The sequence below is a fragment of the Coloeus monedula genome, assembly GCF_965178545.1.
Source record: "Coloeus monedula genome assembly, chromosome: 3".
Classification (NCBI taxonomy): Eukaryota; Metazoa; Chordata; class Aves; order Passeriformes; family Corvidae; genus Coloeus; species Coloeus monedula.
Window position 1 is genome coordinate 1,535,289 of NC_138783.1, and position 15,632 is coordinate 1,550,920.

At 40.5% G+C, this 15,632-nt stretch overlaps 1 protein-coding gene across 1 annotated transcript in view; it reads left to right on the forward strand.

The window, feature by feature from the left end:
• Positions 1-15,632, forward strand: part of FCHSD2 (FCH and double SH3 domains 2) — a 120,236-nt gene that overhangs the window by 26,324 nt on the left and 78,280 nt on the right. Inside the window, exon 3 of the mRNA XM_082277343.1 lies at positions 155-200. Coding sequence (XP_082133469.1) covers positions 155-200 — 46 coding nt within the window. The remainder of the gene's footprint in view (positions 1-154; positions 201-15,632) is intronic.

Below are 15,632 nucleotides of genomic sequence, written 5' to 3' on the forward strand. Positions count from 1 at the left end.
TTCACTCTACAGACTGTCCAGCAGAAGGTCCTTTTAAAGTAAATTATTGAATTTGTAGAGTTTTGCTCCCTGTGTTAATGGATTTTGACTAAATTATTGAATTTGTAGTGTTTTGCTTTTATGTATTAATGGGATTTCTTTTACCTTCTTTCAGAGCATTCAGTCAGAAAAGAGCTGCAATTGAGAAAGAATATGCACAGGTAGGTTCTGGAATAATTTTGATGGCTGTGGCATTGTTCTGTTGGGATAATTTGTTAATCAGCAAATTATCACAGTGTTTGTTTTTTTCATTTATCTTTTCCGTAAGTTCCTTACTAGGAAAATGTGTTGAAGTTCTGAATCAGTTTGGTCTATACAGGACTTAGGCCCATTCCATATTTTCATGTATTTTGACTTGAGGAAGTTCTCGAGTACAGAAAACATTTTTAACATTTTTTCCCAATTGTTATAAAGTCAAGCTCCATGTGGTTTTCTCAGAAGTCAGTGTGAAACCTGAGTGAAAGGTAAAATCAGGTCAATCAGAGGGAGAGGAAATGTTGTGGCTTAGTCGATCCAAAATAAATTTAAATTCACATTCTTCAGTAAGAGCAGCTTCCCATTCATCTGAAATAAAGGCGGATTTGGCCTCATGCTTGTGATAGGGAGTGGAATGAATTTTGATTTGTTTGTGAGAAAAGAGGGAGGATTGCTTTTTCTCCCCTGGTCCAAAATTAGAGAGCATCTAATAAGGGGCAGCTGCCTGTTTAATTTACAGTAAAGGCTCTTGGAGCTTAAGCCCAAGTACAACAGATTAAAAAGATACTAATTTATTTTAAAATAGATTAAAGGTAGAATAAAATCCAAGTGAGTGAGCTCGTGGAGCTCAGTGTGCCATAAATCCAACTGGAGATGTGCCTGACGTGGAATGTGAGAACACAAGCTGTCACTAGGCTGCTTCCAAGTGCAGTTTGTAGGATGTCATGTTAAACATCCTTCTAGTCCTCAGTGCTGCATCACCCCCAAAATACACAGAGCAAATGTGTTCCAGGGGCCAGACTTCACTGTCGCTTGGGAAAAGATGATTTCTGTGCCTGTGATGGATAGGGTTTTAGTGCTGGATTTTCTGCACGTCTTCTCAGCCTAAAACTCCTCTGAAAACCCTTCCTAAATCCCGTGGAATTTCTGCTGAATTAAGCCCACTCACAATAGTGCCATAAGTTCTTGGTGCTCCAGTTCTTTCTGTGGACGTGAATTTACCTTGGCAAGTATCAGTTCCATTGGCAGCTGAACTAAATTTGATTAAATACCTGAATTTTTCAATGACAGTGCCTCCTGAAACTGCGGTTGAAAATGTGTATTCTTGAGTGATTTTGTAACTGATGTAGAAAATTTAACATCAGTTCTTAATACATTTATCCATTAGACACTGGGAATGTCTTTTATATGCAGAGACACAACAGTCTCTGCATTTAGGGAATTAGTGATAAGTTGGAAAAATAATTACACTCTGCGCTTCAGAAAGCTCAGACTTAACAACTGAGGCTTTCAGCTCCTTGGATTTAAAACCCCCCCTCCCCAACTTTGCAGCCATGCAGCTGCAGCATTTGAGATTCACTGAATGGCTGTTTATATGAATGAAGTCTTGTGGGATCGCTTCCTTGGATTGCTGATAAGTGCACAGCTCCAAAACAGTGTTGGATGCTTCTTCGAGGGCCTCTAAAAGGATTTCTGTTTTGGAGGTGGTAATAAAATTTCCCATAAAGCCTTTTCGGGAGACATGTCGTGCTCCAAATAAATGGGAAGTCATATTCATCAGCAGTGGGATATTCCTTTTAAACCAGTTATAAAGGGAGCTGGAAATGCTCAGTAGTTCATGAAGCCAGATTTCTAAACCTTTTCACAGATACTCTCCAAATGCTTCTTGTCACCTTAGGGAATTCGGAATATTCTGACATCTGACTTTTTTTTGGCAAGTTAGAAGCAGTGGAAGAGTGGCCAGTGAAAATAAGTTTCCCAGAACTGAACGCTTTGTTGGTTTAAAAAAAATTGTAGGTTGGTGCCCTGCACTTGGGTGCCAAGTTTCTAAACACAGAGTGCTTTTGTTGGGAGCAGGAGAACCTGTCCAAAGGCAAATGAAACACCCCAGCCCAGTGTTTATTACTTGCCCCTAATTACATGGTAAGTGGTGCAAATGTATGTGATGAATTACAGGGCCTGTATTTAAATTTCCCTGCTCTTACTCTGTCAAGGTTTTTTTGTGGAGTGTTTTCACCCTGTAGTACCTGTTGCCTTTGAAGGTTTTTGGAGCTATTTTTTTGCTTATTGTCCATCTCCAGTTGGTTTTTTCCTGGCTTTTCCAGGCTGTGCCATGGTATAAATGGGAGAAGTACCCAATGTATCAGCAATTCCGCAGTTTTCTAGATCAGCTGGGATTCTGCACTCAGCTCTTCCACTTGTAATTTTGGTCCTGCATTATTTAATATATGCTTAGAGGCTTACCTTAATATTCAGAAATGAGAGCTCAGAAAGGTTCTCATTTCCCACTATCAGTAAGCCTGCTAATAGCATTTAAATTGCAATTTTGTATTGTTATTATTAGCTATTCTCCATGATTAATAAGCTACCTGAAATCAGTGGCTGAGAATACTCTTATGGTGAAAGAACACATTTACTGAATGGGTGCTTTTACTGCTACCTACCAAAAAACTGTTTTAGCCAGCATGTTAAATAGGTAAAATGTTGGTTTTTGAGGCGTTTGAGATGATAGTTACATCTCTGCTATGCTTACTGTTTATTTCACACTTTCAACTCAAGAGACCGGTTTCTCACAGTCTGGGAACACACAGATGACCTTCCTTGTCATGTTTTTGTTTTGCTTGATGTTTCATTATCATTGTTTCAGAGTAAAACGTGACTCCAGGCAATCAGCATGGCCTGGCCCCTTGGAATTTGCAAGGAGGTTGAGTTTCCCTGCATGCTAATGAGTTTCTAATTGTAGTACCTCAACTAAAGGCACTGATATTGGACAAAAAAGGTGGGAGAGCCCATTCCCTGAGCTACATTTTAAGTGAGGCACAAGTAGAAGTGTCCAGTTTTTTTTTTTTAAAGACGCAGTAATTGTTAGGATTTTTTTTCTCCTCTCTGTGTTTTCTAGAGGTCAAATTAACATGGAAGAGCTGTGAGTGCTGAGTAAAACCAGCTTATCTGTCATCAAGAGGGGACAGGGCACTCGGTGTTGATTTCTGTGTCTGTGGCACTGAGAAACTTCATACATTTAAAACATTTTCAAATGAGGAGAAAATGAAAGTTAATGTAGTTCATAGCCACACAGTCCCGTTGGCAGCTCCTCATGTCCATGGTAGTGGTCAGGAGAGGAGCCTTAAATAAGGTGAAATGGATGAGAGAGGGAAAAGCAGCTGGAGGTGGAGAGAGAGAAGCAGGAAAGGCAGGAGGAAAGGTGGGGAGGTGGATGTAAGCAGATACCAGGTCACCCTTACCCATTTCCCTCACCCTGTGTCTCACCAGACCTGGAAAACACACTCGTTCCAAGGCATCAGAATACGTGCATACATATTTCCTAAAAAACGACAGTATTCCTGTAGCAATTTTGATCTGTATAACCTGTGCATGTGTATACATAATATATAAAGCAGATATGTAATAAATAAACATAACATGCTTTATTTTACATTTTTAATATATATATATATATAATTCACTTATATATTTGCCAGAATGTACTGGTTTTCCATTGCTTAAAATCAAAAATAGAAGCTGACCATTTCTTTTACCTCTGACAAGGATGCCAAGCTGCCCAGTGGCCTTTTGAACAATTTTTCAGAGGATTAAAATTGTAAGAGTTAAAGTCAGATATTCCCACCATGTCTTAGTAACTTGTGCCATGGCTCATTTTTTTCCTTTGCTGTTCTTTATCAGGTATTCCAACACTTTGTGAAAATTAACTGATTTATCTTTATTCTGTGAAGACCGGGAAGGTGATGGTATTTCCCTCTTAAGGAATGAGAGAAATTGAGTGAATTTTAGCCAAAATAACACAAGTCTCTGATAGAATGGAAATGAAACTCTTTTGAAAATACACCGATTTATTGCAACGTTCCAGTGGTGACTGTAAGAGCAGGAGGATGGCAGATACTCCACAGGAACAGCTGGGAGATTTGGGAATGGTGCTGGGGAGCTCTGTAAATAGAACCCTGTCAGCATGGAACACCAGTCACCTGGGTTGATTCCTAAATCCCACGAGGCAAAACAGCTGCAGCATGGCAAACACAGCCTTACAACAGGCTTGGAATACAAAAAAAATTCCAGGGTGAAGCAAAGTCTTTCCTCTGCTTCCAAGCTACGGAACCCCTGGCACAGCAGGAAAAAATAACTTGAGGTACCTGCCTTGCAAACGCAGCAAGCAGCTTTCCATTAGATCATTCCCTGCAGTCTGGGCAGAATGTGTTGGATTTTTAATCCCAAAGGATACAGAGGTTGCTGTGGGAGAGCAGGAAGAGATTGTGGACTTTAAGGGTGGGTCCCCGACTTGGGGACAAACAAGGAGCAGCCGTGGGTTGACTGCTCAGGAGCTGTTTTGTTCACAGATGAACTTGAGTTACTTGTTTCTTCCTCTGAGGATGATTTTAGAGTTACTGCAGTGCTAAACCTCCCTCTAGAGTTTTTCTGTATTATTTAAGACATTTGTCTTGGTTTTGCTTTATGGTGAAATCGATGACTTTTGTAATCAAGCAGTAATTTAAAAAAAAACTGGGAAATTAGTTTTTGTGTGTGTATGGAAGATGTGTTATTAAGACTTGGGACCCTTCAACTTTTAGGGAATTAAGATCTTTGACTTCTGTACTCCAGATCCTGTGAGGAGAGTTTAGTTTGTAATTAGCCCATATGCAGAAACTGGGTTTTTTGGTTTTTTTTTTTTTTTTTTTTTTTAATCTCAGGCTTATCTTTGGAAGGAATTTAGTTGTCATTCTGTGGTTTCTCTGCAGAGGAACTTTCAATTGTAGTACATGAGTGGTCTATGTTGAAATTTCCGTCTTGGGTATGCTGAGCTGAATGGCTGCTGTATCTGGATATATTTGATAGCAATTACTTTGAAAGACAACAAATTGCTTTGAAACATGTCCGTGCATTTATTGTATTTTCAAACTTTCTGTAGGAAACATTTGGAAAATGTTTTTCCAGGAATGAACTCACTCAGTGTCTGCAAGTGTTGGTTTTATCGTGTTTTAAAAGACAGACAAAATAAAGCAAACCCAACCTGGATGAAGTGACCCCAGAGGCCTGAGGTGCTTCATGTGCACCACTCACAAGTGTGGCAGAGCTTTGAGGTATCTTCTTTCTACTTTATTGGTAGTATTGCAGACCATTTTAGCAGGCATTCAGTGTGTTAGTTTAATTGAATATGAAAATCATGGTTTTATCCACCAGCACTGGGGAATGTTCTCCTCCCAGCCCAGTGCCTGGAGGGTGACTTTGTTCTGGTCTTTATTCAAGTTCCCTTTTTTCCCAGTGGTGGCTGTGTGAATGTGGCACCTCTTTCTCTTAGCAGAGTTCATTTCTTACCTGTACAAAGGGAACAGCTACTGAAATCGTATCATCCAAGGTCTGACTTGAATATTCTGCCTTTCCTGTTGTAGGAATTTCTGTAGGAGAAGGCAGCAGACCCACAGAAGCTTCATGTGTGACTTTTTTTTGGATGTTGCTCCCTGAAGCCTAGTTGGCACAGCTACTTGGGGGAGGGGGAAAAGCTGTATCCAAGAAACCTCTGGATCCAATGGCAAAAATGCCATTCAGACCCACTCCTGCACTGAGTGATATTCCCCCATGGATCCTTAAGGGCTGTGAGGTTCTTCTGTTTCCTTCCTTTGGAATCTTGCTGTGGTTGCTCTCGTCTGTCATAGAGAACCGTGTCAGGCAGGTTTGCTTGTAAACAGTCTGTGCTGCTCTCTGTGGACTTCCGCCTGCTCTTTTCATGGACCTTGGAAACCAGGGAGGGTGTGGAGCCTTCAGAAGGAGCTGATACTTGCTTGGAGATGATGTTTTTGGTTGATACCCATCAGTTGTTCCCTGTGAGGGTGGGGAGGCCCTGGCACAGGGTGCCCGGAGAAGCTGTGGCTGCCCCTGGATCCCTGGCAGTGTCAAAGGGCAGGTTGGACATTGGGGCTTGGAGCATCCTGGGACAGTGGAAGGTGTCCCTGCCCATGGCAAGGGGTGGAATTAGGTGATCTCTAAGGTCCCATCCAACCCAAGACATTCTGAGATTCTGTGACTTAATTTAGGATATTTCTTTTGGATAATCACTGGTGTTTTCTAAACGAGCTTTGGATTCATTAGGTAAAAAAACTCAGAGGAAGACCTGTGTTTCAACTGGGATTATGAGGAATCACTTTAAGAGTCTTTGTTCCTTGCCATATCCCTGAAAAAGTCTCATATTTAGTGTGAGATGTGTGGAATGCCTGTGATTTCAGATGCACCTGGAGCCTGGACTGTTTAGTTAGTTTTAAATCTCAGCACGACTGACTTTCCATTTTTTGGGAGAGGATCTGTAGCGCTTCCCAGTCGCTGCCCGGTGTGGAGATCATGCATATTGATGGCCTGGTGTGGTCCTTTCAGCCATGGTGGTGTACAATACATCAACAGAACTTACTGCTGCCAGAAAGAAAACACCTGCCTGGTACTACCTTTGGATTATGTTCTCCATTCAAAGCACCAGGATATCCATAAGGGGGGCAGGAAAACGAAGTGTAGGACTCTGTGGCTATTCAGGCCATTCTTCCTGACAAAGCATGGAGAATCAGTGGCCGTGAAGGCCACAAAGACTCATCTGCTCCATTTCATAAATGGTTAGGAACACTATTGTGAATTTTAGAATAACTTGTAGAGATAAGTTTGACAAATCAGGTGTTATAATGGGATTATTGATACTATTCTGCACTTGTCACAGTTCAACCTCTTAGTGCACGTTTCCCTATTTTCCCCCAAACAAGAAGCTCTTTATAATTCTCTATATTAAATGTCCGTTTAACATTTAATATAATATACTTTGCCTGGAACAAAGACACTGGGTCTATGAGTGACATTCCAAACAATGTTATCGTTGACCTTCTCTTTTTATGTAGATTTTGCATTCAGTTGTTCGTGTACTTTTCTGTCTCCAAGAAACACATGTCAGAACTTAAAGTGGGGGGGGAAAAGTGGGATATCTGCTTTTGGTCTTGTCTCACTGGCTGTTCTGTTAGAAGAACGATGGAAATGCCCTGTACTGCAGTATTAGTCCATTTAAAAAGAATTTTAAAAGGCAGCCTTTTAAAAATGCTAAGCTATCTGCTGCAGTTTTTATGGAATTCTTTAGGTTAAAATAATATTTCTCTAAGAACAGAGGGGGACTGTCAGCTTCTATTTTCAGTGAAAACATCTAGTTCCTTATAAAGGGGCTAGTAAGCTTAGAATTACTCTATTCCTACAAAGAAAGCCCTTCATAAAGAAACCCCATTTTTTGCTGAACTGATGCAAGCAAGTTTCTCTGAGCCTGCTTTTAGCTTTTATTTTTCTTTCCGATTACTGTGCTCAGAAGCATCCAGGGCCTGGAATTTGGATCCTTGTAAGTGGTTCTGCTTGCAGATGAAAAACTTTATTCTTCAGAGCTGCTCTTTGCTTGGCCATTCAGCTCTACCAGTGAGCCAGGCAGTGGATCCTGCAGCCTGTGGAGTTACCCGTGAGTTGCTTCAGTGGGCATCGTTTTTCCTCTGCTGCCTCAGTTTTTCTCGCGCTGCCTCAGCGTCTCAGCTCTTTCCCAACACATTCAAGCCAGTCATCCTTCCCAGCAGCTGCTTTTCTTTTCCTGGGATTTAGGAGGGCAGGCGAGTCACAACTCAAGGCTTTAAAAATAAGCACAGTGGAAACTTTGGGCCTCCGAAGTAGCAGCAACACCAGCGCTGAGTCATGAGTCCGTGCCAGCCGTACCCTGCCAAGGCTTCTCCACCTCTGTTTGGGTTCCTTTTCCACGTCTTTGCTTATATCTTGTCCTGGGAACGCAATACTCTTTCATTTCCTAGCTTTCCACCCCTCATGCACATCTCACATTCACCTCGGAGTTCTTTGGGTGGAGGAGATTCCTGGAGGTTGCCTGTTCAACCTCCTGGTCAAGACTGTAGTTTTGTGAGGCCCTTATCCCTTTTCAACTTGGAAAATCTTTAAGTATCTTGATCCCCAAACTGCATCCCTCAGGAAAAATGTGTCTTTGTTCTCAGGGCCGTTTGAGTGCCCAGGCCCTACCTGAGCCACCTCCTTGGCTGTTTTTCCTGCTCTGTTTTTCCTGGTAATGCCTGTGCCATGTTCTCCTCCCCGCTTTTGGGTTGGTATCAGTTCCTCAGGAAATGCATCCTGGCTTGCAGACCACTGCTGGACACGGCTGTGCAGGGATCTACAAGCAGTCAATATGCCCAGAAATGCTCTGGATGTGCATTGGGGGGTGTTTGTTTGGGGATTTTTAACCCCAAAGCTTCTAGGTAAGAAGGCAAATACTTGGTGCATGAACATCACCCATCATCCTGTCCTTGTATTTTCTAGCAGGCCATAAGCAAGTCGAAAGCTGTTTATATTTTTTAACTTTCTTTTGCCTTTATTTGCATTTCTTCACCACCTCTGTTAGGCCTGCATTTGTTCTGGAGCCATCAAATGAAAAAATACCCTTTGTATCCAACATAACTCTGCCTCTTTACCTAATAAGCACCTTCTCTGTTACAAACAAAAGACCATAACTTAGGGAAACCCAGCAATCACTGCTTTGCCTGAAAATGGTGGTCAGGAGAGTGCAATTAAAAAGAAAGTGGTTTAAAAAAATAAGCCACACTGAAAAAAGGTATGGAGAGTTTCATTCTTTGTATAGTTCAGTTGGTTAATTCAGCTGATTAAATTTTCTGCAATTCAGCTGGTTCAGCTGGTTGTCAAATGGTGGGCATACGGAGGTAATTCGTAGGAGTTGGTGTTCCTTTCTTCTGTGGGACTTTGAAAAATTGTTTGTTTGCACCTTCTGCACAGTAACTAAAGTGGTTTTGGGCTGTGTGTGACTCTATTTTAGGTAGTGACATTTGTGAAAAGTTACTCTTCCTGTGCATGTTTCTCAGACCACAGTACCTTAATTTTACTGTTGAAAAGGTCTCCATTGGTTAAATAAAAAATACAAAAAAAATACAAAAGAAAAAAAAGCGCTCAGTTTATTCACTGTTCAATAATTAAACACAAAAACTTGTGTTAACACTGTAAAAAGGCCTGAACATGGGTTTGCAGGAGCAGCCTGTCATCCTTTCCATTCTAGAGCAGTCCCTGACCCCAGGGATCCAGATCTCATGTTGGACCCTCAGGAGTTCATTAGATGGTTGTAAGGAGAACTGGGCAGAGCTTCTTGGCTACTGAAGCTGTTTGTCTTAGAGGATTATTTAAAGGATACAGTAGATGTGTTCTTAACTATTTTTAAAAACTATACTCCCTTCTTCCTCTTTCCAGCCTTGGCAGTTTGCTTTCAGACCTGGATAAACCAGGATGTGTTGACAGCTCAAAGAAAAAACCCCAACAGAGAATGTTTAAGTCAAATCTCCCCATAATGATTATTCAGTGTCAGACCCTGCATCCACAGTAGGTGACTTGTCCAGTTTTATACAGATAAAGGCCTTTTACCAGCTTACACTCCCAAAAAAAAGAGGAGGGAGAAAGGAAACCCATCAACTTTTATATCCTAGGGGTTATTTCTGAGACTTCTCCAAACATTTATTGTTCTGTTTTATGGTGTGTGTGGCCAGCACTGAAGCTCAACTGGGTCATTCCCTTCCACATCATTTTAGAAGGAATAAATAACAATATTTGAACATCCTGGTGCTTTAGGTGAGGGAAGATGCTTGTCCAGCAGGATTCTGGAGAGATACAGGTGGCTGGCATCCCATATAGAGGATGGGCTCCACTTGATTACTGGATTTGTGCTGTCTTATTTTAGCAGTGTTTGGTTGTATCCTGTTGGTTATTCATCAAGTTACTTATTAATCAGTTACCATTTTTTCCCATGGAAAATAAAATAAGTCAGTGCAAGAAGCTTTGTATTGGGAGATTTCCATATATTTAAAAAGAAATTCTGTTTTATTGAGAAAATATATTAAAATGTGGTTTGATGGGTAAGGTAGTGACATCATCATCAGTACCACACACGAAGGGGAAATCCAGTGTAGGTATAGTGCAGGAACAGCACCTTAACATTGATTTGCATTGTAATTTATAGATGTAAAGCATTCTTTTCAATCACCAGAACTGTGTTGATGATGGTATAGAGTTATTCCTGCTATCCCTTTTTTATTTTTCAATGTTACTCCGTGTTTTCTGCTAGGCAGATACCCTGCCTGCTGCTCATTTCTCTGGCAATAAACTCTGCACTGCCTTCTGCAGTTTAAAGGGTAGTTTGTCATATTTTCAACAAAAATAAAAGCATATTTCATACCAGTTGCAAACAGAAACTAATTGAGTAGGAGGAAGCCTACAGATTATGAAAAAACCATCTCAGCACTGGTTTTCTTAGCTCTGCTTGTGTCCAGATATGGCTCAGAGCTTTTTTTTTACCTTCACAAGCCATAAAGAGGTAATTATAAAAAAAAAAAAAAAAAGAAAAAAAAAAAAAGAAAAAAAAAAAGATACCAAGGTCTGGTCACATTTTTTGAGATGTGAAATTTGTGAGCTCCTGGGTTTCCTGGATTTATATCTCTTCAGGATGCCAGGTACATCTGTGTTTGCTTTTTGATTGTCTATCCAAATAGGCTGGCCAAAAATTTGCATTTTTCCTATCACGTGGGATTTTCTTGTATTTATAGCAGTGTCTTGAAAGATATTTTCTGTCCCATGTTGGCTTTCTGGTTTTGTTCTGTCTGATAATTTATGTTCACTTAAGGTAGAGCAAAGCATCTCTATGAATGACTTCCAGTAAATCTGGTTGGGGGTGGAATTTGTAAGCAGGATTATTTTTTCCGTGTTCATAAAAGTGAAATAATGCAGATAATACACTATGTACCTTTTCAAAAAGAGTTTTCAATTATACAGCTATTACAGGTGTAATGATGCTAAAATTCTTTTGTATAAGAATAATAATACAACCTGTTATGTATTATATATATAAATATTCAAATAAGGATATCTGGTGAAAATTGAGGGGGGAAAGCAAATTTTTGGGTCAGTGCACCCGTTTTTAGGGCTTGGGTTTGGAAAAGATGCTGTAAATATGCACCTGCTGCTGTGAGGGGATAGAAAATCCTGCAAGGCCATAACTCACCTCTGCTCTGACATCCATAGTCTGGGAAGGGAAGATACTCCACAGCCACAACCGAGTTTATCAGTTGTTCCTCAGAGTTGGGAGCAAAAGGTTTTCTCCCAATTAGTGGCCAAGGGAGGCTTCTCTGAAGATCCCAAAGTTCCTTTAAACACAACTTTCCATTCATGATGTTTCCCTTTAAATGAAAGGTGTGGAGGTCTCTGTTCAGCAGCTGCTTAACCCTTGCTGTCGCTTAAAAGAGGTCATGGAGAGTCAGAAACAGCTGGAATACATCAAAATGCTTATTTCTGATGATTCTTGTAGGCTGCAGGTCATGTGTCAGACCTTTGGAAAGCAAAATCCCCCTCACATAACAAAATGTGGCAATGTGATCCGAGGTGCAGGCAGCTTCTGGGAAGTCTCCTGCAGAAGGTTTTTGGTTGAGGGTTGCACCAAGAGTTCTTAGAAGTACCTTGAAGAAATACTGAGAGGTTGCTAAAACTACACCGTGCCACTTTTTTTTCCCTGCAAAGAGCTCTGTACCTGTTGCATGGAAAAAGAACAAAAAACATACGGAACATTGAATATATGTGGTAGAAATTTATCTTCTTTTCCTCCAAATAACAAAGAACTTGGTGATCCTTGTGACTCCAAACACCCAATGTTCTGTGATTGAAGATTAAGAAATGATAATTCTTGGCTTCAAAGCTGATTTCCTCCCTAGTAATAAATGCACATCAATAAATGGTAAAAATTCTGGGGTTGGGGTGAATGGGTGGTGTTTATTTTTTTAGCAGTGGGTCTTGTCACTGGCTTTGTGGTGACCTTCACGCTTGTGCCATGACTCCTTGGTTTCTTAAACTTCTTTCTGGAGAGAAATCCATGAGAAAAAGGGTTTTTGCTGTGTGTTAGTAAATTGAGCTCTTGAAACTTAAAAAAACCCCCCCTCACACTACATGTTTTGCAAGTTCATATGGCTTATCTACTGTTTTTGTTTGGGTTTCTCCCCTCTGTGTGTGTGTGTCAGGTGTTAAGAAATGAGGCAAAGAACTTGTAAAGGAGAAATGCTGCAAACAACCTCCTGGGAAATAATTTCAGTTCCTAAAACGTGTGTTCTTTTTGGGAAGCCACAGAGCTGAAGTGAGGCTCAGCTTCCAAATTCAGATACTGAACGTAGCTAAATTTGAGTCGTATCGTTAAAAATAAAATACTCTCTGCTTCACAAAAATTTCTTTTCACTGAACAGTGATATTTTTCTCTCTAAGCCAGCTGTAAAATTCCAACAGCTCCAATCCTCCCAGAGTTGTATATAACAGGAATAAATAGATTTATTCTCTCAGTCACTTTCTGATGTCATGTTTGACAGAGTCTCTCCCTGATTATTCTTACAGTTTATCCAGGTTCAGGAGCGTGAAATGTTTGCTGATTCATGGCAGGATTAGGACATGCTGAGGAAGCACTGCTGGAATGTAGCCTTGGTGGGAGCAGGGATGTGGCCTGGCTGGCTGATGGAATCAGCCTGTGTGTTCAGCAGGGATAGGGCCTGTGGGAATTCTGTTCTGATCTGTTCAGTGAATTTGGCGTGGTTTATGATTTCTTTTCTCGTAATATCTAAAGCTTCAAGTGTTCAGCACATTTAAAAAGCATTTTCATGTAAAGATAAAGAGAACATATCAGTGAGTGTGTACCCAAGCCTGTCCCATAATTTTGTAGGGTTTTCCTTTTTTTGGAGTTAGGATTGAAAGCACAGGGGCAGCTCTTCTAGAGGTACCACCTTTATTCTGCTCAGACTTGTGAGGCTGAAATTCACTTTGCTTTACCAATTTCAGGGAAAAATCCTCAGGAACTCGTTCGGCTGCTGCACTGAGTCACTTGAAGGTGCTTTTGTGGGATATAAATCCCACTGCAGTCAGGGTATCAGGGGGGCCACTCATCGTTTTTGATATGGCAAGTGTTTGAATCCATGACCACGGGCTCCTGATAAAATCAGAGATACTTTTCCACCATTTAAAATTAAGAGCCGCCCCAACCTTGAAATAAACTGGTGCATTCTTCAGCCAGCCTTTATTATCCAAGAAATATTTGTACCTTCCACTGGTGTGTATCTGATTAGGATGTGTTTAATGAGCCTGCTTTGAGTGCAGGAGATTGCCTTTTAATGAAAGATCTTTTTCCTTCTTTTTGAAATCAGCCTTCAGCACAGGAATTGATGGATTATTGAGGTATTAATACTAAATAATTACTCAGGTACTGAGGGAGAACTTCCTCTCTTGCTGAAGAAAGCACTTTGGTTTGCCAGGTGATAAGCTTAAATAAACAGCGTTTGTACAGCATCAGTGTGCTCCATTGATTTGGGCTTTCTCTAGCTCAACTTTTTCAATGTTTTCCCTCTAACTGCACTGGCAGCTGTCTCCCCACTCCAAATTATACTGTCCCCAGTTTTGTAAACACCCGAGAAAACCACTTTTAGATTAAATTCTTTTCCCTGCCTAAGTGGTCGATGGAGCTGGTAACCAAGTTACTAAAGAATCAAAAGCAGAGGAGCTTTTAATTAAATATAATTTGGCAAGGTGCCCAGAAATTTCCCTGTTGTGGGAGTAGGGAATGACAAACAAAATGAAGAGCTGCCACTGCTGCCTTTCAGAGTGTCTGGAAGATGTATTTGCTTGGACGTGCAGATCCACTACTAAACAGTAATAAAAATAAAAATCCACTGAGCAGCTCCAGTGCCAAGGTGACCTTGTGCAAGTGGTTTTTGTAAGCTCAGGATGAGTTGTGATCAGATTTCACAGGAAGTGAAAAAATGGGATACAAACCAAAATCCTGCATGATTTTCAGATATTTTTTAAAGGTGAGAAGCAATTTAGGGCCATGAATTGCCCCTCATTTACGTCAAGACCACACAATGCCACATTATTTTATAATTATCCCTGCTTGCATGTGGCTCATTAAATCATTCATATTCTGCTGCTAAGGTGGGTTTCTGTCTGTGTGTTTTTAGGTGGTGTCTTTGTTTTCAGGAATGTTTGCCATAGGTGATTCAGTTTTTGGCCATCCCTGGCTTTTCTTGCCCACATATTAAATATCTCATATTGCTGGTTTCAGTGAATCCTCTTTTGCTGTATTCAGTGTTGTGATTTCAGTCCTCTTGTGGGTAGATCATCCCTGCCTTTAACCAGTATTTGTTTTTAACTTCTAAATCTGCCTTTCTGTCTTCCCTTCCCAAACAAATTAGATTCTGATTTGGAAAAGAGGGAGATGTCACCTTTCTCAGTGATGATTTTTTCATGTTTCACATATGTTTTGATCATTTTTGCCTCTGTATTAGTGCTACAATGTCTTTCTCAGTTGTTGAAGTATGAAAATCCCATATGTAGCAATGAAATGACTTGAACTAAAACTTCCTTCCAATATTTATGGAAATAATTGATACAGAGCATTTTTCTGTTCAATTTTTTACACTTAAACTCCTTGTTTGTGAGGCTTTAAAGTACCAAGCCCTTGTGTATTAACTTTCCACAGGGTTTTAGTTCACTTCTTTCAGTCTTTTGCCTATTTTGCCCTCAGTGTCTCTGTTGTGTGCCCCTGATTCTGCAGCTGCCAGGTCACACCGAACTCTGATTTACCCTGGTTATCGGTGGTTTATTTGTGTTGCAAGTGCTTCCAGGTAGGGGTTCTGTTTGCTTCAGTGTTTGTGGAGCCCTATCTATGTACATTTGCACCAATATATAAATGTTTTATAATGACCCAGCCCAGTGGAAGTTAGTAAGTCACATCAGAGCCGAGCTTGATGTGTTGTGTTCAGAAACACGTGGTTTATTTAAAGAAAAACAGGCTAAAAAAAGGTTGGAGTGGAGAGATGAGCCCAGACTGCAAATTTGAAGCTTGCCCTGGGCGAAATAAAAGTTGTTTCTTAAAATCTATTATCTGCCAATGCTGATTTAAATATGAATGCAGTTCACTTTGGTTCTGATTCTGTTTCAGATATTTTTAAACCAGATTTCATTGGTTTTCCTTAGCAGAAATTTGCTCTTGATGTGTTTGCTTAAAACAAGACTTGAGAAAGCCCATCTGCATTCTCCAGGCTCTGTGTCAGCACTGGCTTCTTTTTGGCTTCAGGCATTCCTGTGAAGAGCATTTTCCTTTGCAAAACCATGGAATTTTAAACACACACTGGCCAGTGTGTAAAAATACAGTACCAAATGAAGTTAGTTTTATTTTTTTTCTGAGTGATCTATTTAATTTCCCTGCTTGATCTCAGTTTTAAAGCTTTATTCACATCTTTGTGTCTGGGACTAGTTTGACTTGGCACACTGCAGTGTCTCTGTCTCCCAGGAGCAGCTGATAATTT